The following is a 23,297-nucleotide window of genomic DNA, read 5'->3' on the forward strand; positions in this document are numbered from 1 at the left end:
CACACACACATTTGTGTTTCGTGTTGATGTGAGCCTTTAAGAGGCGTGGCCATGTTAGGGGCCTGATTTTTTTTTCTTTTTTTTTTCTACCCATGCTCCTTGCAAATGTTCGCATTTTGTATTTGTGGATGTCCCGATTTGACTGTTTGCCCTGTTGCAATGAAGCAATTGAATGTTGTGTTGCATTTCTTGTAACTCACTTAAAATATGGCATAACTAAAGCTGAATTAGTACCAGTATATGTTTAAACAAGATACTTGACCCAACCTTTTGAGTTGAAGTGCACAAAACCCCTCAAAATGGATCATTTTATACTAGACAACCTTGTACAAGACAAACCAGAAATTTGGGTCAAATTGATCCAAATATTGGGTCAATCCTTTATTGAAACATAATTGGGTAGGAGTCAAACAGACAGACTGAAAATTTAATGTTGAATAATCTTTAGCAAAAATGATATGGATTTTTTTTTGTGTGCGAAAGTCAAAATTCCCACACAAATGGACACACTGCAGAAAAGGTATTCTTTGGGCCTCTTTGAGGAGAAATAAACAAACTGATGTCAATTTATTTATTGTATTTATTGTCATTTATTGATTGGTAAATTAAATGATGAACAAAAAGGGGAGAACCGACTTATTCTTTCCCACTTAAAGCATTGTTGGCCCTCACAAATACTAATTACAACTTTAATTTAATGAGATTACAACGCTATAAATGATCTATAGGGAAAGCCATTATATTGAGTTTTTTTTTCTTGAGAACACACATACACACTTTTCTCATGTGATTATTTTTTCAATTATCTTGGCATTTCATTTCGTGTAAGTTTGCAGTTTAGCTCTCATTTATCAGAATTGTTACAGTTAATAACAGAGCACTGTAATTGTTTTATGGGATGCTTTTCTGCAGCATCGCAAGGCTGACTGCCAACCACCTGTCCAATATGAACAAACCTGTTGAGAATGCACGGGGGTAACCACAGACAATTGAGGTGAAGACCCTTGCTGTAGTAAAGAATGAACTCACGTGGTCCACACACAAACACAAGCACACACGCATGCGCGCACACACACAAACATACACACAGTTAGACGTAAATAAAACTGCGGCATTGTTGGAGCGACAGTTGCTGCAACAGTTAAAGCACAAACACGTGAGCAATGAGGGCAAGATGTTTTGGGAATTTCTGTCACGTTAAGCAGTGTTGTTTACGAGCGCATACTGTGTATCTATCTGTAGACGCAGAGTGCAAGGACAAGCCCCCAAGTGGAAAAAAAAAAAAATCAAGTGTCTAGAAATAGGGTGTGTGTTTGGGAAGGGTGGGTTGGTCGGCAGTCCTATAAGTGGGTTCATTAATGGGCTTAATTGGATTAAGTCACTCTAAAAGAACCACAAGCTTGAGAGCACATGATTATTGTACTGTTCTGAGATATTCCATTACAATGAAGAAATAAAACGCATAATGCTTTCCAGGGCATATCATGTACTATATATGTCAACAGTTGAAATGATGGTCATGGAAAATTGTGCGTTTTAATTGACTTATTTTGATATTAGCTTCCAGACAACTCAGACAATATACTGTATTTAAATACACACACATAACTTAAAAACGTGTGTATTTTTATTGAATAAACAAATGCATGAATTAAAAATGATTCAAATAAAAGTGCCAATGCTATTATTAATAGCTAACATAGCCACGAATAGTGAATTTGTACTGTAGAACATTCACAAAAGTACACATAGTAAAACAATAAACGAGAATGTCTTTGTAGCTAGGTATCTTATCCATCAAATTGAATGTCTGTTTTATTTTATTTTTTTACTCATAATTTTTTTGGGCCAAATTGTTTTTAGCATCTCGAGCAGGTGTGTCAAATGTATGGCCCACGATCCGGATCTGAAGATGTTTAATCCAGCCTGCAAGATGATTCTGTGAAGCATTGAAAAAACATTAATTCGTAGGATCAAACCCATTAGGCCACTGTGCATAATTCTGTATTGCTTTTGAGCGAGTTAAAGGTTTCACTCAGTCGAGCTTCTTTCCGATAACTTCTTTTATTGACAGAAAAAAAACATTTAACAAATGCGTTTTTCTAAGGAAAGTTGTACAACCACAGATTTTGATTGGGGAATTTCCTTCCTGAGGATATTTTACTTTCACCAAATTTCATTGTTTATTAATTGTGTGTCATTTACAAAATATGTTTTTTTTTTTAACAAATGGAAAAAAAATGTATTTTAACTTGATCAATTTTTAATTTTCTTTTTTAATTTACTTTTCAACAATATAGTTACAGTTGACCCCTGCTATTTGGTGATTAGTGAGGTCCACCTCACTGTATCTAAGAATCTAGCTAGCTCCGGCCTCCTTATGTGGAGTTTGCATGTTCTCCCCAAGCCTGCGTGGGTTCTGTCCGTGCACTCTGGCTTCCTCCCATACTCCAACAACATGCATGGCAGGTGTATTGGACACTCTAAATTGTCCTTAAGTGTGATTGGGTGTGTGAATGGTTGTTTGTCCTTGTGTGCCCTGCGATTGGCTGGCAACCAGTTCAGGGTGTCACCCACCTACTGCTGATAGACAGGTGGGATAGGCACCGGCAAGCCAGCGACCCTAGTGAAGATAAGCAACTATAGAAAATGGAGGGACTTATTCCAATCAAAACGAGTTTATGTTTACGTTTTTGAAGGAGAAATGCTGCGCTGTGCCACCACAGTGGTAATACTGACACTAAAAACATCCACTGCCTATGCGCCATGTGGATAAAATATGGCGTCGGACCTCAGTTTGAAGAAGAGCTCGCTGACAGACACACTTTCAGAGATAGGCAGCTACGTTAATTTAATTGGTTGTTTAATTTCACGCTTGATTGCTTGGAAGACATTAAGAGATTCACCTTACTTGTATACAAGCCATTAAAAAGATTCATTTTCTAAAATATGTTTCTTTTAAGAATGCTTTGGCACCTCAAGTTCTTCTCACGAGATTAAAGTCACATAAAACGGATTCAGCCTGAACCTAATGCAATTTAAGAAATTGATGGATTGATTTGCTATTTGAGTGTGTATTGGCCTGTCTGCTTGTCAACACTCGTTGATGCTGTGCTGGCAGAGACTCAACATTTTGTGTTGGGTCAATCACTAGAAGCAATGCTGCAATTAAAAAAACACTGCTTAAAAATGAAATACTGTATTACGCAACAATACTTGCTTTGATTTTAAATTGGCTCAAGGTAAGAAGAGGTTGGCGTTTGGGTATATTATTTTCTTAATTGTTTAAAACTGCCGTTTCAAGTAACTTCAAAATAGATCTATCTTCTACTTATTCAATCATCAAAACAAAATGAATAAATCAACATTCCTTAGCTGAGATGCACATTTTCCAGTCACGAATGGGTGGAACTATCTATCTTTATGTATATCTTAAAAAAAATTGGGGGTTTAATTGCTCATTGCTGATTGCCATGCCCACTAGAGGCCACTAATCAATGATCATGTCTATTGACAAGTAACAGTGAAGGGAGGAATCTGCAGACATCTCACATAATTGTCTCTAATCAGCGCACTTACTAATCGGGTTGGGGAGGGGGAGCAACAGGAAAGCAGATTCTTCCAAGCAATGGCCAACCACAAAGCTTTAACCACCCCTAGTGTCCTTCTGACCTCCAGCTCTCCCCTGCTGTGTTAATGGATTTATATTGAGTGGCTGCACAATGACACGGTAAAGAAAATCCATCAAATGTATGCTCTGCTGGTAAATAAGCTCAATAACGAGTGTAAGGAAAAAGCCTCTGGCGAATAATGTCGGGTGATTAACATTTGGGATTAATACATGGTGACAACGACCACTCAATATGCATTATGCAATATGGATATGCAAAGTCAAGAACAAGAGGAATTTAAACAGTACCTGCACACTTGCTACTAAAGTAGAGGATACGCGGGTCGAATAATTCAGCAAAGGTCCAATCATTGGGTGTCTGAAATATCATCTTGAGAGATTGTTGTGGTGTGGGTCGTGTCAAGAGTGATACTAATACTATCATAAATGTTAAAGATTGAGTCAGTCCATTTTTTACAGTGATATGGTCTATACAACACTAATATAAACAGCAAAATCCACCTGGTCTTTCTATCACACATGATGGCCATTTTGTCACTTGCTTTCCACCGTAAAATGGCATCAAATTTGCTCTGGGCTCAGGTAGCAACCAATCACGGCTCGTTTGACAAACTCAGAAAACGAGTGAGCCATGATTTGTCGGCTTAATGGCCGTCTCCTGAAATGTTTACAACAATGACTTTGCCAGATCCACAAACAGTTAACTTAGCTTCTTGCAGCTCTTCTTCTACTAGTAAAACAGACAAACAGACTCGAAGACAGCTTTTTTCCCAGAGCTATTAAAGGCTCTCAATAACAAAACAAAAACACATTGAAAATAGCGATTAGACTCCTTACTTTGTATTCCATAATTTTTATTCTATTTTTGCGCATAATCATTTAATGCGCACGGATTGGACCAGTGTTCTCAAATCTGTTGTATAACAACTATACAACAACAATAAAGGTATTCCATTCAATTCTATTCTACTACTTTGTTGTGTGATGTTTCAAGACGAGTAACACGGTACACATATTAATTGCTCCACCAATTGTTATATAGTAGTCTCTATACATAAGAATATGACATTTGTTAATAGTAGAATAGAATAGAATGCGTTCATCGGCATTTTACAGGTGCACAATGAAATTGCGGATATGAAAAGCTCAGGTTGAATGTAAGAATTGCCAGTGATGAGTGAGACATCCAAACATTTCGGATTGGTTAGGAAATGCTCAAATTTGTCCTGATTACTGTGATGTGTCTGATTTGATAACCAAAGCATAGCTGTCAATGTTGCATACCTAACATGAGCTCAGATAAAGATGACTTGGGGAGATACTGAACATCTCTCTGATACCGTATGTATTCATTCTTGGGTTGAATTTCTCCTCCATGCTTCCATGACTTTCATCCGAATGAGTCAGGGCAAGTCAATCCATCACCAAGCACTCACAGGCATCTTCTCAGTCGACACAATGTAATAAACAATAATTTATACAAAGGAGCTTCTACTGAGAGGGGAGGGATTCATATACAATATTCCGAAAATCACAAACATCGGGATATCATATTTGTTGGGAAGAGACAGGTCGTGCGGGGAAATAAATAAAAGAAGGCATGATGCACGATAAAAAAGGTTGCATGCTGTGGGAGTAACATGACCTTGGGTTAACAAAGAGCAGAGGAAGAAAAGAGGCAGGTGGGCAAGGGAATCGATGGATGAGGGAACAGAAGGCATGACGGCCTTAAGGATCAAGTTCTATGCAACGCCTGAGGCCATGCTGCTACTCTTGTGAGCTGCGGCTTGACGAGGCAGCTTCACAGCTGGGGTCATCTAGGTCAAGTCAACACATATAAAGTTGTGTGTGCATTTTTATGGAGCATCCGGCATAAGAGAGTTATGGAATGCTACCTGACTTGACCACAAAATTGGGGTGTATCATTTTTTTAAATTAAAAAAAAAAACAACAAAAAACTAAAACAAAATCAGTAACATGGTAATGTAAGTAAGATGGCTGCCCTCTGGCTTCAATCGCATGGGGACAATTATTAGTCCATTCGTATATATGAGTATATATGAGTCAGTGAGGTAAAAGTGGCTTGGAAGCTTAGCCCAGCAATGTGACATGAGAGCAAAAAAAAAATAACTTGGACAAAACTAGGTAAAAATGCTTATAAATATTACATATAATATATAGAGAACTTGTCAACCTCACAACATGGAGGTAGTGAGTTTGCTTTTGGCTACAACCTTCCTTTGTGGAGTTTGCATGTTGTCCCTGTGCCTGTGGATGTTTTCTCTGACTACTCAGAGGTCTCTTCCCACATTCCAAAAACAGGCAGAATAGGTGTATTGGACACTATATTGTCCCGAGGGGATTTTGGGAGTGTGAATAGTGGTTGAGCTTTGTGTGCGCTATAATTGACTGGCAACCAGTTCAGGGTGTACTCCATCTGTCTGAAGACATTAGCGGTAGGCTCCAGCACAGCCGAGTCCCTTGTGTGGATAAACGGCCACAATAATGGATGGAGATATGCAATATTATAGTTTATATTACTAAAATATGCTTTAAGCCAGGAGCGCCCACGTTTCTTTCATCATGCGAACTGATTACAAAACGTCCATGTCCAAACACCCTACCTACAGTACCTTCCTACCTAGCTAACTATCCAACTAGCATGTTGCATGGTAAAGTTGACCTTTTTTTTTCTTTATCTTTAACTATGAATTTAACCAATATGTGACCGATGAGGTTTTTGCCCAGAATTAGCGATATATTAGTGTAGCTTCCAAAACGGAATGAACATATACACTGTACTGCATGTATAATATACACGTTGAGGCAGGCAATAGGCGACTGGCTGTCTTGTATGTCAAGTGGGAAATGTAATGTTAGTGGGAGTCTCTTTTTTTTAAATACTCCTAAGACTCCTTATATTTTTTGATTCTTCTCAATGCATTTTTTGCGACTTTACACTTGTATGATTTACAGTCCATGCGAGCATGGGCGTTAATAAATTTGATTTGGCACTGAGTTAGTTCATCCTGTAATTTGAACCAGTGTTTATTGTGTTTAAAATCCTCTAATTCATTGATGATATGTTGCTAATCAATCCTCTGACAATTGTTTGATTTTTTATCCATCAATGTGATTGTAAGTGTTAATGTCCAGTGTGACCTGTAGGACCCCAATTCAGCTAGGATAGGCTAACTTCTGACCCTAATGAGGGCAAACGATATAGAACATGGATGAATGGATAAATAGCATTCCTACACATCCAGCATGTAAATACAATTGCATTAAGTCCCTTCTACAGCCAGACAGGTAGCTGGGGCATCATTAGCGGCAGCAGCTCCTGTCATCCGTCCCAGATGCTCTTTGTTCTTGTCAGGGTGAGTCTGACATGACTTTTTTTTCTCTTACAAATCAGGAGTGAGACAAGGGCGACTGCATGTACAAAGGTTATATATTTATACATTTCCTGAAACACCTACACGCTTGACGGCTTTTGTAAATTAGGAAGCTATAACAAGAAGTGAGAGACACCAGGAACACACCTGCTCTCGACAGTAGTTTATACATGAAAACACTGAATGTGTGCACACACATATATACACCCATATATATACATATATATATATATATATATATATATATATATATATATATATATATATATATATATATATATATATATATATATATATATATATATATATATATATATATATACTTTTTTTTTTTTTTTTTTAGTTTTTTTTTGAGGCAGCATTGATTGTATTTTCACTCGTGGAGGCAACACTTCTTCACCAAGCAGCTGAGTGACACTTGTTACTCAGTATATGTGGCATGTCACATTACATCATGTTCGGTCTCTTGTTTTTGTCCGAGCACATTTTCAAAGAGGCAAGAGAAAAATGGAGTTTGTAGTTTCTGTGAATGAACATGTTGGATGTGTAAAGGGGACAAAGCTCATTTTTGGCTGCATTGCAAGTGTTGAGCCACTTTTAAGGTCATTGGTTACCTTCAAATAATGTTTGCGGTCAGTAGTGTTATAAATCATCAAGAAGGATGTTACACCTTGCCAACTCCCAGCAAGGGACTTCTGAGCACCCAAAAATGTCAACAGTTTTGAGGTGGGTACATTTCCACCCAATTTTTACATCATGATGCTTTTGCAGAGCTTCCACAAGATAGGGTTTATGTATGGAGCTGCTACAGCTTGCTGAATCATTCCAGATGGCCCTGAAACCTATAGAGCAGTAGAAACAGACTTCAGAGCATCTAAATGCAGAATCAGAAATCATTTTTGAGGGTGGTATTCATTCAACTTTTTCTCCCTGCTTTTGGGCGCTTTTTCAGGTGCTTGACGGCCGCGAAATAGGATTTACAGCCAGTACTGGCTGCCATGGCCACGAATAACCTAGGATTGCCCTGAAATTATTCCAACATGAATCAGGGGACCTGTGAGCACAGAAAAGGCATTAAATCCAGTTTTGGAGAGGGGTCAACTTTAGGCCATTTTTGAAGTTCAGTCCTGTTTTTAAATAAGATTAAGGTCTGACTGACACTCTACCTAATTAAGAACCCTCACACATATGCACTCTTCAAGAAATGTAAGGCTGGGTTCACACCACAGGATTGAATCCTCGATTCCCAATTTTTGAGAATGTTTGAGACGATTTTTTGGTGAGGTCATTTGCATTTCCAAATAAAAGCGACCTGTATGTGACCTGTGTGTGAACGCCAAATGGACCAAAACTCTCCTGTATGCGCAGAGGACACCATGACGTTACACACAGCGGTCGTGCATAACGTTAGTGTTTACGGAAGTACTACAATGAATGGCCAAATGGCTGTCATACAGGAGCCACAATATTTTCAGTCTGTTACTTTTAAGGTGGAAAGGAGGGGGGAAGCTGCAGTATTTGGTCACGGCATTTTGTGCCATGACAGCAACGTCACCCTCACATGCTTCGAACGAGCAAGAGTAGATACATACACACACATTGAAAATACACTTTGTTCTCCCTCCCTCAAAATATTTGAAATCTTCTTCACCTGGTCTGCTATTGTTTTAGTTTTTCCAAGCCGCTTACGTGTTTTTGAGTGCAGAATTGTAACGTTTGTAACCTGTTTATTACGTGCAAGTCCGATGAATGTGACCCGGTCGTTCAGCCAGAAGCCACGTCAGAAGACGTATTGGATTTGGTACCACATACCCAAGTGGCCTGGGTCGCGTTTGAAAAAAATGAAACGTGTGTTGTTCAAACTGTCATACAAGGATCAGATACACGTCAGATAAGGAGGTCAAAAAAATCTGAATTGGGTCACTTCAGGCTTCACTGAGAAACTAGCCTAACATGCATATTAGCAATGTAGGAGGAAGATGTAAAAATATATGTTGGTGCAATGTGATCTGATGCTTTGCTTCTTTATTGATTTTTGATTTATCCCACTTGAGGAATCACAGCATGATTTTTTTGCAGTGAAGGTGAGCTACTTACTCTGTTCAAGGACAAAGGTCTTTCTCGCAGGCAATGTCACATTTCCCATCACAGCTCAATGATTTTCACCATTTATATGAATGTATAAAATTAAATTGTTGTCTAGGGCCATGTAAGAAGAGCAACAAGGATAATGATACAGCTAAAGCCTAAGGTTCTCTTATTTTTGCTTGGGTTTTACTTGAATTTATACAGAGTGACCAAAAAAAGTCTCATCACTTTTGTTAGTAATAGAGGCCATGATGAAAACACATGGTCTTGACCTTTTACTTGCCTTCCTTCACTTATTATTGGTGCAGATCTGTTGACCTTAGACACAAAAACAAAAACAAACAAGAGGAACATTAAGTTGTGAGAAATACAGTAGTTGTGAGAAATTAAAAAAAAACAATCATTAAAGATGCGTGCGCTCACATACTTATATGTATAAATATATATAAATATTTAATTTTGCATTGATGGACTGAAATGATATTTTTTAGCAGAAAACAAAAAACAAGAATGAGAAACAAAACAGAAAACCTTAATCTTAAATAGACTTTTAAAGACTTTTAAAGAAGATTCATTGTAATGTTTTCCTGTTTTGTTTTCAGTAAACGTTTTGATATTTCATAACAAAAGCGGGAATTTAGATGCGAGGACTCAAGCCATCTACCCCCCACTAAGTTGCAGTTACAAAGAGCAACTTCAAAATACAATTTTACTACGGCCATTGCATTGTCGTCCTGTATTATTCGGTGTGTTTATTTTGACGTTGGCCTTCACAACAAGCCGTTCGTATCTGACACCATGTTCATCTTCTTTTGGCAGGTTTTTTTTTTTTTTTTAAAATAAGTGGAAGCGCGACAGCACTTTTTCTCGACTCATTGAGATACTTTACAGTAGTTCCCTTCCAAATGACGCCCCTTTCCTTCTGCTGTAGGCACAGGTATTTGCTTTTTTTTTTTCTCCAGCGTTTAATACACAGTGAAGTAATTCAGTTTCAGCATCCCAGAAATTGCAGAGCAATACTTTCAAAGAATGAACACTAAGAAAAATAATGATGGTAGATACTTTTCATAATATCACACTAAGGACTAAAAATATTAGAAGCAATCACTAAGTCATTAATCACAAATCAACTTTTTTCAAATAACCTCCACTGTGGCTATACTAGGAAATCAAACAATAAGTGTTCAGTTTGTGTGTTTGTTTGTGTGTGCGTGCATGCGTGTATGCCAGAATTGCTGGCCCAGAAAGGCCTCGAGTCATAGTTTCTCATATTTTATGGTTGAATTATTGAAAGCTTGTTTTTCATCAAGGGGAAATTTCGAAGCATCCAGCATGCCTCCAACACACACACACACACACACACACGCACACACACACACACACTGCAGAGTGGAACAAATACAGGTTTTGACTCCTGAAAATGACTTTTAAAGAAACAATGGAAGTGAGCCTTATTCCAAAATGAAAAGTGTAGCCCATCTACTAGAATCACTTCCAATAAAGGATCACATCCACAATGTCAATGTAGAAGCTTCAAAAGCACAGCGATAGGAAATGTTAGCCTGGCCTTCAGTGACACAAACACAGAAAGCGCCCATGGCATAAGCAAATTAAACAGAGGGTATCTACATCATGCTCGGTAATTAATCAATAAGATTAATTTACCAAGATATTGCAAGTATCAACTATATTGAAATGGCGCCTAATTAAATGTGTGTGAAGATCATTTTTCGTGCATGTGTCTCAGGTTCAGTCAAGTTAAAATGTTTCAAAATCATAATTGGTTTGTTCCCACTGGTCATTCACAACTATATAGTATTACAATTACTTATATTTTCTAGTCCAGACTGTTCAATTCACGGTGTAAGTTTCACCAGTTTTTGCACACTTTCTTTTATGTGACTCTTCCAGACTCTTTGTTGCAACCTGCTGATGACACAATTCATACATCACAACTATTGCAACAATTATTCAACGTGTGTACCACTTGTGGGAACCCCTGGGTTGTATTTGTGTGTTGGGAATAATGAGAAAATATGGGCCAGTTAATTCAAATGCAAATCTCGAGTACATAATATTCATGAGTGGATATATTCATATGTTTGAGTGGGAGCATGACGCTTTAAGACACCGGTCCCTGAAGTATTGCTATCTTCATCACGCTTCTCCTTTTTTGGAAGGCGTAAAGCAAAACAAGTCTTCATAATAAACGGATAAAGGCTGTGGAGCCCCGAGGGTCAAGGTAGAAAACAAACAAGGCCGTTAAGGCCCCCACTATCAACTAAATGTTCTTCTCTTCTTAACATGTAGCGTCATCTAGTGGCTAAAAAAAAATGCCAACAAGGATTCAAGTAGTATGGAATTTGTCAGACCTGCAATCAGGTCGAAAGCCTGCTGTTCAAGAGAAAATCTGAGTGTGATCCTGTGCTTTGGGTTTACATGAAAAAAAAAGATAAAATTTTGTTTAAGCTCTGAAATTAAATTATTAATCAATATCAAAAAGGCAATACCTGGCTCAACGTCTTGATGGTTCTGATAAATAAATAAATAAATGTTTTCGTTAGGAAGAGCACCATATGAGAGACACCTCTCATTGCCTGCAAAAGCTACTCTTTTGCCCAGGTTATTATTCTTCATTAATGTCGTGGAAGAAGGCCCAACATGAGCACTAATAGTGATTGACAAGCCCTCCTATTATTTAACAGCTAGCTGATATGTGTTATAGATATCTGTAGTTCATTTGCATGTTCAAAAAAAACCCTGAGGAACCTTAAAGGGACAACGTGTACGATTTAGACGGTTTTTCATTACAGACAGCAGGAGGTGCTGCATTTACCATTGACCGTCGCTATAACAGCCATGGCAGCCTCCGGAGGAGTGCCATTCGCCCACTCGCACATGTAATAAAATTTAACGATAGCTAGACCTACAATTGAATTTAAAACATACTGTTGGTCATTAAGAACACATTTATTTGCAACTTTTTAAAATTTATAATCATTTAATTTATATCTTTTTATTGATAAACTGTTTAAATCTTACACGTTGTCCCTTAAACAATATTCTTCCTACCTACAACTGCCATCTTCATTACTTGTAATGAAATATGTGGAAAAGTATAAAATTTTTATACACAAAAACAGCCATGTGATTCATGTATGTCTGTGATCAATACCTATATCTGAACTCAGAGGTGAGCAGTTTGTGAGTACTGACGGACTGTCCGTCGTTGATTATCACCAACAAAATAGGAAGGTTCAACCATTATTTTGAAATCGCCACCATCTATCTGTTGGTAGCAGTTTGTCAACTGACCCAGTAAAATCTTCTAGAATTCTCAGAAATAATTAAACTGCCATTAAGTCAAATCTATATGGGCAGCAGGCATACATAAATGCATCCAGGAACAACTAGAGTGCTAGAGCATTAGTATGCACCAGCTATTATAAAGAGGCAAAGTATCTTTAATGTATTACACTGAGCAACATTTTCTCCTCGTTGAAGGTGGACAGCATGGCTGGGATGTCAATGTTTGTGCGGAATTTCAGAGCTTTTTAAATATGAATTGAATTAATAAACCGTTTGCACATGGTTGAGCAAAGCATTCTTGGATGCGCAAGGAGATTATGGCATTTAAGTAACCAATTTTTGTGACACAGGTGATGGCTATACAGAAAGGGGTCCATGGACCGATGGACTGTAAACAACGGACTAGTAAAAAAATGCAAAATTCCTATCCGTCTGAATTGTTGATGTCTTTAAGTCCAATTTGCTACAATTTGATACTGAATAGTCATAATTCCCAGGCCCCCTCTCTCTGTGTAAAAAGACAGCTACATTTTGGTTCTTATTGCTGTTATAACCAGTTCATGGGTCGATCAATGGTGAAGTAGTTTTGTGGAACCCCACATGTTTTACTTCACAGTGATTTTTGATGAGCAAATCTTGTCACGAATAACAGGAATGATGTTGTCACGAAAGATATACGGTATAGAGAGTTTTATTTACAAGGTCAATAAAAAGCCAGCGATAGTTATGTGTTATACATTCCCACAGAGATCTTGCGGCGCGTTGTTGGGAGGGAACTGTGGAGCTGAGAAAGCTCTTTCATGGGACATATTAACATTCTCATGCACAGGGCTCCAATGGTCAGGTCTAACATGCCTTCACAGGGCCATAAAAGAGCCACAGTGTCATTGGGAACTTTAATTGCCCCCATTTGCGGCTTCACACCATGCAGGACTGTGTTTTGCCACATTGGCCTTTTGGACATATGATCCAGAACCATGTGAGTGTAAATGTATCTGATACATTTCCACCTTAAGTAACCAAATATGCGCAGTGTTTTTTCTTCCTTTATCTGTCCACTTTCCATGGACCGTGGGAATATGGGCGTAGCTTACGCATGCACCTGTTAAGAGAGCAAATCAAACAAAAGCCTCTGGATTCACATTATACAAATCCGCATGTTGGTCTTTTCGTCCCCTAATCTTTTCAGGCACATGGCAACAGCTGAGATAGTCGGCATTAAGGTAAGTCATCATGTTCAATTTCAGTTGTAAATGTAGTGTCTTAGAATTCAGATGATTCTACCTTTGTCATAGGTCCCATTGTTGCACATTTTAAAGTGAAATTTACCATCCATCGGACAGACAACTCTTAACCTCTTCCATTTTCACATCTTCCTTCTTCTCCTGAATTTGCTCCCCCACCGACAAGAGCCTATCAGATTGGTTTTCCAATCTCCAACAACTCAACTTAACTTGTTTATTTGACACCTCTGATAGTAATACACTAAGGCAGTGCTTTATAGATAATAACCTTAGTTATGGTCGGCGTGGCAAGTGCGGGGAGGTCACACAAAATATTTTACATTTCCTATGGGTGGCTTTGCAAAATATAATTGAGAAGCACTACTCTAAGGACATGGGTAATAAAAAAAAAAAGAAAAATCAGGGAGTATTACAGTTAATAACATTGCACATCATCTATTAATGTTAAATGTCTAATCTACGTCATGGGCATTCTTTGTGCCCCTCAGTCCATTTTTTGGGTGGCCCAAAGCATATTCTAAACTTCCTTTTGACATTGATTGCTATGCTATTTAAAAAAATATAGAGACGATTGGAAGTGGAGAACAATCAGAACATAGTCATATTTACAACATCATAGTCGATTTCAGAAAAGTAGCGGTATGTGAGTAATGGGGACTACCACGCTTACATTACTAATAGTCTTTTCCAGATAAATACTAGCAGAAGTTCTCCTCATGGCCATGTAGAGAATTAAAATAAATTTTCAGAGACAAACGTGGTTTCCTCTACTCTGTTTATTAAAACTGCAAAGGTTCAATTATGACTATATCACTACAGCGATCCCCACATCTGATTCTTGTATTGCACAAACTGGCCTTATTTTGGTTACAAATATAATGAATAAATAAGTACAATTTGTAAACAATTTATGCTTGCTTGCTTTGTTGTAAAAGACACATTTTAACGTGGTGCATCATTCTGTTTTTATGTAATATTTGGAGAACCCCGATTTAAGATATTCATGAGTTGTGTTTCCATTGTTTTCGTTTTATGAGTTGAAGCACTCAAGTTAGAGGACAAATTTTCGATATGAGTGTCATAAATATGCAGATTTTATGTCCATAAGCCCAGCAACATTAATGCACCACCATTATGCATCACATTGGAATGTTTTATTAGCCCGCCCCTGTTGGATTAATGCATATTCTACAGCAATATGTCACTTCAGTGGCAGGGAGGACATAACAGACAAGTTGTTTTAATGTTTCAACATACTCTGTAGCGATTAGGCAGGTGATAACAGCCACAAATCACAGCACTTCCACTTCAGCCTATTAAAGAGTAAAACATTGTATCCCGCTTGGGATTTCCAAGGTCACATGCAGAATATTCACTTTGAAAGTTAACAAAACCATGACTGACAACCTTGAGAATAATTTGGGATTGTCTATGAAACACAGGTCAAGAGTTAAACAGGAAGACATTACAGTAGAGGAAGTACATGAAACAAAGAGGTGATAAGAAGACATTTCAAAATAAATCAGGAAACAAACGCAAGTTGATAATGATCAATGTGATTTGGGAGTTATTCTGCAATGCGGTCTCTAAATTCCCTGTCATCATCATCTTTATCATCAACATAATAGTCTATATTATCCTAAATTTTCATATTTCCAATGTTAATATGCTAGGGGCAAAAGCAAAACAAGTAAAAGCAAATAAAAACATGCAACAATACATTACTATTTATCTGTGTCTTGATATTTTGTTATTATTAATCATGTTTGCAATTTTTCAAATTAAATAACATAAATTTGACTTTACAACTACCACTATGACTACTACTACTAATAATAATGTTGTTGCTGTTATTAGTGTTAAAATACATTATACCCTAACCTTAAGTCAATTTCAAATGAAAGATAAGAATTATAGATTAAAAAGGAATAACAATACGATGACTGTGTGTCCGTTGTTTTAGCAAGCTCTCATTAACATATAATGCAATACAGCTATTACCTCATTTCAGATTATTATTTTATTCAGTTGCAAAGACATAGCCGTGTGTTGTTTTTTTAAGACCAGACAATTCCATTCAATTCAATTGTTTGTCTAAAGACGGGTTTAAAATGGCTGGTGAATTAAGAAGAATTAAGTAATTTATGAACTACTTCTAAAAGAATCTATTATTTTAGATACTGAAAGTACTAATTACCTTTGGTGTTAACGTACTAAAGTAAAAGAATGCTTTTGGACTTCTTATGCTTAAAGTAATGGATTACCTTAATTTATCAAGCATTTGATTTCTTTTTTACTTCAATACCAAAAGTAATGGATTACCTTAGTACTAATTCATTTAATACGCGCCCCTTTTACACACCCCTGCAGCCAAAAATTTAAAAAAAATAAAAAGATATGAATACATATCTAAGATTAAATGTCTGGACTCTTAAAACACGTAAAAAAAGATGTCTTTGGAATTGAATGAGTTAAGGTTAATCACGAATAGCAGCAGCCTGTGCTATAGTTGCAGCGTGTCTGTAGTTTCGACTTTTTCCAGTAGATGGTGCTATGTCGAGTTTAAAAATAATCATCCTGTCACAATGAGAAAAAAAAGAGATGCATTATTCTATGTTGTATTGATAAATCACAATCGTGAAAGCCTTCTCGAATGACCCTGTCCTTTATCTGTTTTTCATTCGTGAAAAGAATAAATTCAATTTAATCACACATTAATAACAACTGCACCACACTTTTAAGTCCCTGCTTCTCTCTATTTCTGTATTTTTCATCATTTTTAATGCATGAATCGTAGGCTACATGTTCATTTTATGTAAATGTGCTCTTTATGCCATCCATACTTGCTTTCCCTGCTTTTCATATACCCTGAAAAAGCCCTGTCCGGTGTCCATCATCTCACATTTCCTAGGAAGCCTGCAGTCAGTCCTTCCATTGCCTTCCCTTCTCTCTAAAACATTTATGACAGCTGATGTTTAAAACAGGAGCTTACATTGGATACATAACATACAGTCGATGCCTCATTCCTATTATAATTGTCTTACTGCTTCCATTTCAATTGATATTGTAATTTTCTTGTGTGTTTGATTTTACATGCAATCCAGCCTTGCCTTCTTATGTGGATAGATGTGAAAGCTTTATGTCCTTAAAGTATGTGTGTGCGCAATCATGTATGTGTTCATGTGTGGGAGATGAAGGGGCTCAGATGTGTAAGCACATGTTTAATTATGCGAATGGTTTGCATTTCCAAAATGATGTGACTGTGCATGTGTGCGTGTGTGTGTTCTGTGCATAGTGCCTGATTAAATCAAGGCAGTACCCTCTGGGTGCATGTGTGTGCACATGCATGTGTGCGTGTGTGTGTGTGTGTGTGTGTGTGTGTGTGTGTGTGTCTGTGTGCATACGACAATTACTGTAGATTGAATTAATGTGGCGCCTGTGTAAATGAGATGGGGCGTGAGCTGGTGGGCGTGCTTCAGTAGCTTCTTTTTTTTTTAAATATAATATTCAGCACCCACACACATGCAAGCAATGCAGGAATTTTGTTTAAAAAAAAAAAAAATATATATATATATATATATATATATATATATATATATATATATATATATATATATATATATATATATATATATATATATATATATATATATATATATATATATATATATATATATACACATAACTATACATATAATACAAAAGCCATTTGCGTGGTGCACTATCACAGTCATGGCATCAAAATCAAGCATCTATGCTTTCAGTGCTAACAGGTACTTTTAATGATACTATTTTCTACTGAAAATGAGTAAAAAGGTCATCTGCATGACATGCAAACAACATAGGTGCATTGGAGAGTGAAAACAGCAATCAAAGTCCAAACATTTTGCAAAAGACATCATTATTTCTGGGAAGATGTGGAAAACATCTTTGAAGATGGAGACCTTGTGATTCAGTGGAAGCCCCAGTGGAAAAAATGCTTCTAAACATTCTCAACACTTCTAGTGTGACTTGCTGTCACATAAAGTTAATCACCACATACCCACATACAATTTTAAAGCTATTGGAAGAGTAAGGCCAATTCTTTTATTTTTGCTATAGACTGAAAAATGGGGTTTGATCTGCACAAAAATCAAAAAATGAAGAGATATATATCTGAATTGGATACTTTTTTTTTGAAATTTCAGTGTCAATTGTGGGTTTTTCTTACAATAATAGAGGTTGACTGTCTATACATACAGTGCTTGCATCCATTAATGCATAACACCAACACTTCACTCATGCCTTGTGCATCAAAGGTATGTGACATTTCACTATATGTTTTACCCAACTGTCTATGTATGGAAAAAATAAACACAAACATGTCTATTGCACCCTGTTCTCTGGTTGCTGTTGAATGGATTGATGCAACAATCAGGGGGAAATGCATGATAAAACATTGGGTTTTTAATATGTCCAAAATTGACAATATTTCCAATTTTGAAGGCAGTAAATGAGCCCAACATGGGCTAAATTTAACACCCAAGGGTGTACCTCTCGACCTCCCGCTTGCAAGCATTTAGAAGGGATGGCGGCGTGGCATATTGATGTCATCATGATTTGATTATCTATGCTATATTTTAGCCTCCTAGTGCTTTTTGTATACTTTTCCTTTGATATCACACATCAAAAATATCAAAAAGCTAGAGTTGGGTCAAAATTAACCCCTGGAGTTAAACCTTCAACAAATTATGAAGAGAATTTGGACCTCGCTGGATGAGTTCAACATTGGTTCATTTTCAACTATTTGTAGATGAATGGATTGTTTGTTGTTTTTTCAACTAAATTTGATTCACATTGGATAGCGGACAACCGTAGCTGATTTTTATTGATTATTTTTGTACTAAAGTTGGAGCATATTGGAGATATTAAATCATGAACCAGTTTTGAACCAAATATCAACACTTATTTTGGACTAAATTTGAACTATGTTGGACAGGCTTTAACATAACCCAGGTTTCAACTTTGATTTCTGGACTCAATCAAGTCGCATACGGAAACAGACTAGATTTAGCCCAAACTCCAATATCCAGAAGATGTCTGATTCTAATTGTCTTAAACTTAAAAAAGTGTTTCTTAAATGGGGCTACATGTATCCCAGAGTGTATATGAAGGCACTTCTGTCAGATTTTGCCAGGGTTTCTGCAAGTAGTATTGGCAGATCTAATGTATTGCTTTTCAATGTCATTTTAATGAACAGCAACTTGATAAATACATGAAGCAATTTATTACTAGATTTATTTGTGACCAGTCATTAAACAAATGATCTGCAGTAGCTATCCTCTATACTTGCCAATTAAAATATGACAAAAAAATACCACCACAAATGTTGTTCCAGCATTTTAATATATTGGACTTGCATGGCCCAGCACTCTGTGATTTTGTGGTTTTCTTATCCCAAAATGTTTGTCTCTCATTAGGGTGTACTTGGCCCCAAAAAAATTTCACAGGAGATACATTATTAATAAAGGTTCGAGAACCACTCCTCCATCGGGATTCCGTCTAAAACCTTCCACTTCTTTCCAATAACGAGCTCTTTTGTTGTTTTGAATCATTATCATGCACTTGATAAAGGATCTCCTCATTGGTTTGCTTGCGTCCCTCAAAATGTATTGTTGTTGTTTGATCATTGGGCTGAGCTTGAGTCTGAAAGAGGTTGCCATGTTTGTTTAAGAGGAAGGCATTCGTTATACATTATCATTGAGAAAAAGTTTGGTCACTCAAGTAATAAATCATTATTTGTCTCAATTCACCTTTTGACAATTTATATTCTTCCATTAGAAGTTATTAATAGCGTAAGTGAAAATAATTCAAAACTAGCTGTTTAATACGTCAATTGGCAATGTTGGTTCAGTGCTTAACATTATTACACAAACTGAAATTTTCTTGATGTACCGTATTCTCTGACCTAAAAATGTAAACTCAAGAAGGAAAAAAACATATACTGTGCGTCTCACCGGAGTTTATGTCACATTTTTGGAGAGGAAATGTATTTGATAAAATCCAACTGCAAGAACAGCGATTTTGTTTAAAATCAGAATAGCGCTGGGGCGACCACGCTTTTTGCTCATGATTCACTTTTTTAGTTTTCCTCATTTCAGTAAGAGTAACCTTCCGCTTTTCTTTCATCAGTTCCTTACAAGATTTTCACAACTTTCTTTCTTATGCTCGATTACCGTTTTTGGCTGCATATTTGACTCCTTGCATGGTGTAATCTGCAGAGCATGACTTTCTTTTGAATGCAATTTTCATTCAGTCCTTTTCACTTGTTTGTATAAGCCCCCTCTTATGTTGAAATGATACTTTGCGTCATCTTGTGGTTGTCAGTGTGAAAATAACGTAATGTGTTTATCTGAAAAATACTACTGTACTTCCATTTTTGTGTCATGGTTAGCGACAGACAAAATAAATGAAACTTCTCATATTTATCTGCTTTACTGATAAAAAAAAAAATAGCCAACTAAACTGTTTACCCATTCAAAGAGAATACACAACGATAAGACTCTAAAAATGATACAATCATATGTAAATAGTATTGTACAATAAATGAGCTGCTAGCAGCCTACACAGACGCAAAGTCACAACAACATCCGTGGGCTTTTTTTACACTGCACTGTAAATAGATGGAGCAGGAGAGTGACATATACACCCTATGATTGCCCATGTGCACATTATGTTTGTTTCTGCAGATATTTTTTTCATGAACTTATTCTCACGTGGCCTACTTGATCGTTACCTCCTATCCACACACATATGGGTTGAGATACACCCGCTCACACTGGCAAGACAGGCCCACATACTTCTTTCATTAGAGAGATGCTGGCAGATACATGCTGGGATTCTCCATTGTGCTTCCTATCAGCCTTTGGGATGGGGCTCACTAATTAATATCTAACTGACGTCCGCCTCCAAGCGGCAAGAGGGGGGTGTAGAGATAGATGACACGGGCAGGGGGGGTGTAGAAAGATGGTTATGGAAAGAAAGAGAAAATGACAGCTTGGGCCAACTCACATAAAGCAGGTTGAAGGGATGCTGGGGGACACAACACTGCCTGTGTTGTAAATTGATTTCTATCATGTCAAGATAATGTTCTTGTGGGCCCCCCTTGTTGAAACTCCATCTGTAATGCAGAGTATTAGAAAGATGTCCGTTTTTATTTGCATGCATGCATGTACAGTTTAATTAAAAGAGTTTGAAGTCCAAGCGAGACTAAAATTCAGCCAATCATCATTTGAGATACCCACCAAAGTGAGATCCATCTGGGAATTCAGCTCATGGAAAGGAAAATGGTTTAAAGTGTGGTTCTATTTCAGTGAACAGCATACATTCTGCAGAGTGTGATGCGTAACTCGATGCAGAGGCAGGTCAGACCCTGTGTTGGTCATTTTAAAATACAAGCGCAGAGAGTGAGTGCTGCGCTGCTCTGGGAGTGGTCACAGCTGATTTGACTTTTTTTTCATTGTGTATTGAATGCGCTGAACAATTTGAAGTTGTAAATGTTAGTAAAAAATAAAATGTGTCAATGTTTGGGTGTAAACCTGGCTAAGGACTTATACAACCCATGGCAAAAAAAAAAAAAAAAAATGATAGAATCACAAGTCTCGGTGGATGTTTATACAATTTTACAATTTTGTTAAAAAACAAATAAAAAAGTGGATCACAGATATGAAACAAAAGTAAAGTCATTTAAATGGCAACTTACTGACTTAAAAATAAAACACTAAAACAAAATAAACCAAGAAAATGTGACATCAATGGCTGTGGAAATATGCATGCTTTCATCAAGCAGTTGTCTTCTTAGATATCATTGTAACGGCACTAAACAAAAGTTCCAGCATCATCAACTTGGCCAATGCAGAGTCGCCATTCGCCACTGATAATGACTTTCATCCAGTCATCCACAGTCCATGATTGCTGGTCCTTAGCCTGTTGTAAACTTCTTTTTTTTTTTTCGAGTTAAAAGTGTTAATGTTGGTTTTCGTTTAGCTCTTCCTGTATGCAAATCCCATTTCCTTGAGTCCATTTCTTACAATTTGGTCACAGATGGTGACTCCTTGGTCTACCACTCTGAATAACCAACATCCTTTACAACACTACCTGATTGAACTTCTTTAAAGATTGACAATCCTCTTTTGTTTCAATTGACAATTCTCCGGTGTGCAATCACTCTTGCCTAACTTCAGAATAACAAGTAGAGCTAATATAATGCAAATAGTTATGGGAATGGAAACTTACAGGGTAATTCTATAATTCTCTCTTCAGAATTAAGCGATTCCATTTTTTATTCCTTCTGCTTGGTCTAAAAAAGTAATTGTTACTGACCACCCCATCTTTTTTTCTTGATTTCTTTCAGTGTTTCTTTAAAGCCAGAGAGTTGCCATTTGAAATGTCTTTAATTGTGTCATGTCTGTGATCTGCTTTTTTTTTCTACAAAATTAAATAACTGCATGTACATCCTCCGAGACTGGTGACTCCATAATTTTTGCCAGGGGCCTGTAGTAATGTCCAGCTTTTTGGAACAAACAACTTTGATTTTGATCTTCTGTGACTCATTTTGTGCAATAACATCCATCTGCTGTTTGACAAAATGAAGTACTGCAGTAACTGAGGACAGCAAAAAGACTACAATATTAGCTTCTTGCCTTATGTGCTAGGTATTATACTGTTTTAGCTAGTTGTCAACTGTTATCTGCCATATGCTTTCAACTTATGATCAAAAGATTTTGTGTGTGTGTTATGTTTCAGCATCACAGACCGCATTGGACTCGCTGTAGCTCATAAGAAGCTGCATGACTGTATTCCCCCCCTAAAGACTACATTTTAAAGCTGACCCCAAAGCCATAGCTTGTGAAACAGTCATCCTATTGCCACCCCCCTCAGGAACTGTTTTGTTTTGCCTATGTGTGTGCGGGTGTGTGTTTGTGTGTGTGTTTGGGTGTGTGTGTGGTGCAGTAGCCAGATGTTACATACCACATTGGGATTGTTTTGGAAGGGTTTAACAGCAGATTGAGTTTTAGGGATAGCCTAGAACCCCTATAATGAGATCATGCGTCCGCCCTCCCCGACTGTGCAATCTGCTTAATCCAGCACTGGATTGTATTAAAAGGCGATTTCCCTGTAAATGAATCCGCCCTGTGTCTTATTTGTTTTTCAACACACTGACATGCATTTATGGGGCAGCTTAGCAAAGTCTTCACTGACTCTTATCTGACATGACAAACCCAAAGTTAAGAAGCAAGATTGACTGAGATGATTATTTTCCCCAGGTACGGTGGAATGCGACGTCAGAATTTTGGCTATGCGTTGTGTTACCATGGCGAAGCGTCCTCAAGGATGACACGCGTGCAGGCCCCAGGAGACAGAGCCCCCACCCACCCTTTGTGATTGCACGTGAATGTGTGCGTGTGAAATGGGGTGAGGAGAATCACACCGAGTTATCCTTTAGACACCTGCCTTCATGTTTTAGCTTTTAATGAGCTGTGAGCTGCATGCATTATCCTAGCTCCTAGCATAGATGGGAAATGCTCTGCAGCTGCTGCAGCGGAAGTATAAGGACGGACATATCCATCTATCTATCTATCTATCTATCTA

The 23,297-nt window shown here is 37.3% G+C and overlaps 1 protein-coding gene across 1 annotated transcript in view; it reads left to right on the forward strand.

The window, feature by feature from the left end:
- Positions 1 to 13,584: 13,584 nt before the first annotated feature.
- The window catches only part of sh2d3ca (SH2 domain containing 3Ca), a 64,455-nt gene continuing 54,742 nt past the window's right edge, over positions 13,585 to 23,297 (forward strand). The window contains exon 1 of the mRNA XM_088435803.1: positions 13,585 to 13,646. Within this exon, the coding sequence (XP_088291929.1) occupies positions 13,617 to 13,646 (30 nt within the window). The 5' untranslated portion in view covers positions 13,585 to 13,616. The remainder of the gene's footprint in view (positions 13,647 to 23,297) is intronic.

The sequence above is a fragment of the Hippichthys cyanospilos genome, chromosome 15 (genome assembly GCF_059441005.1).
Source record: "Hippichthys cyanospilos isolate Australia breed blue-spotted pipefish chromosome 15, RoL_Hcya_1.0, whole genome shotgun sequence".
In the NCBI taxonomy this organism is placed as follows: Eukaryota; Metazoa; Chordata; class Actinopteri; order Syngnathiformes; family Syngnathidae; genus Hippichthys; species Hippichthys cyanospilos.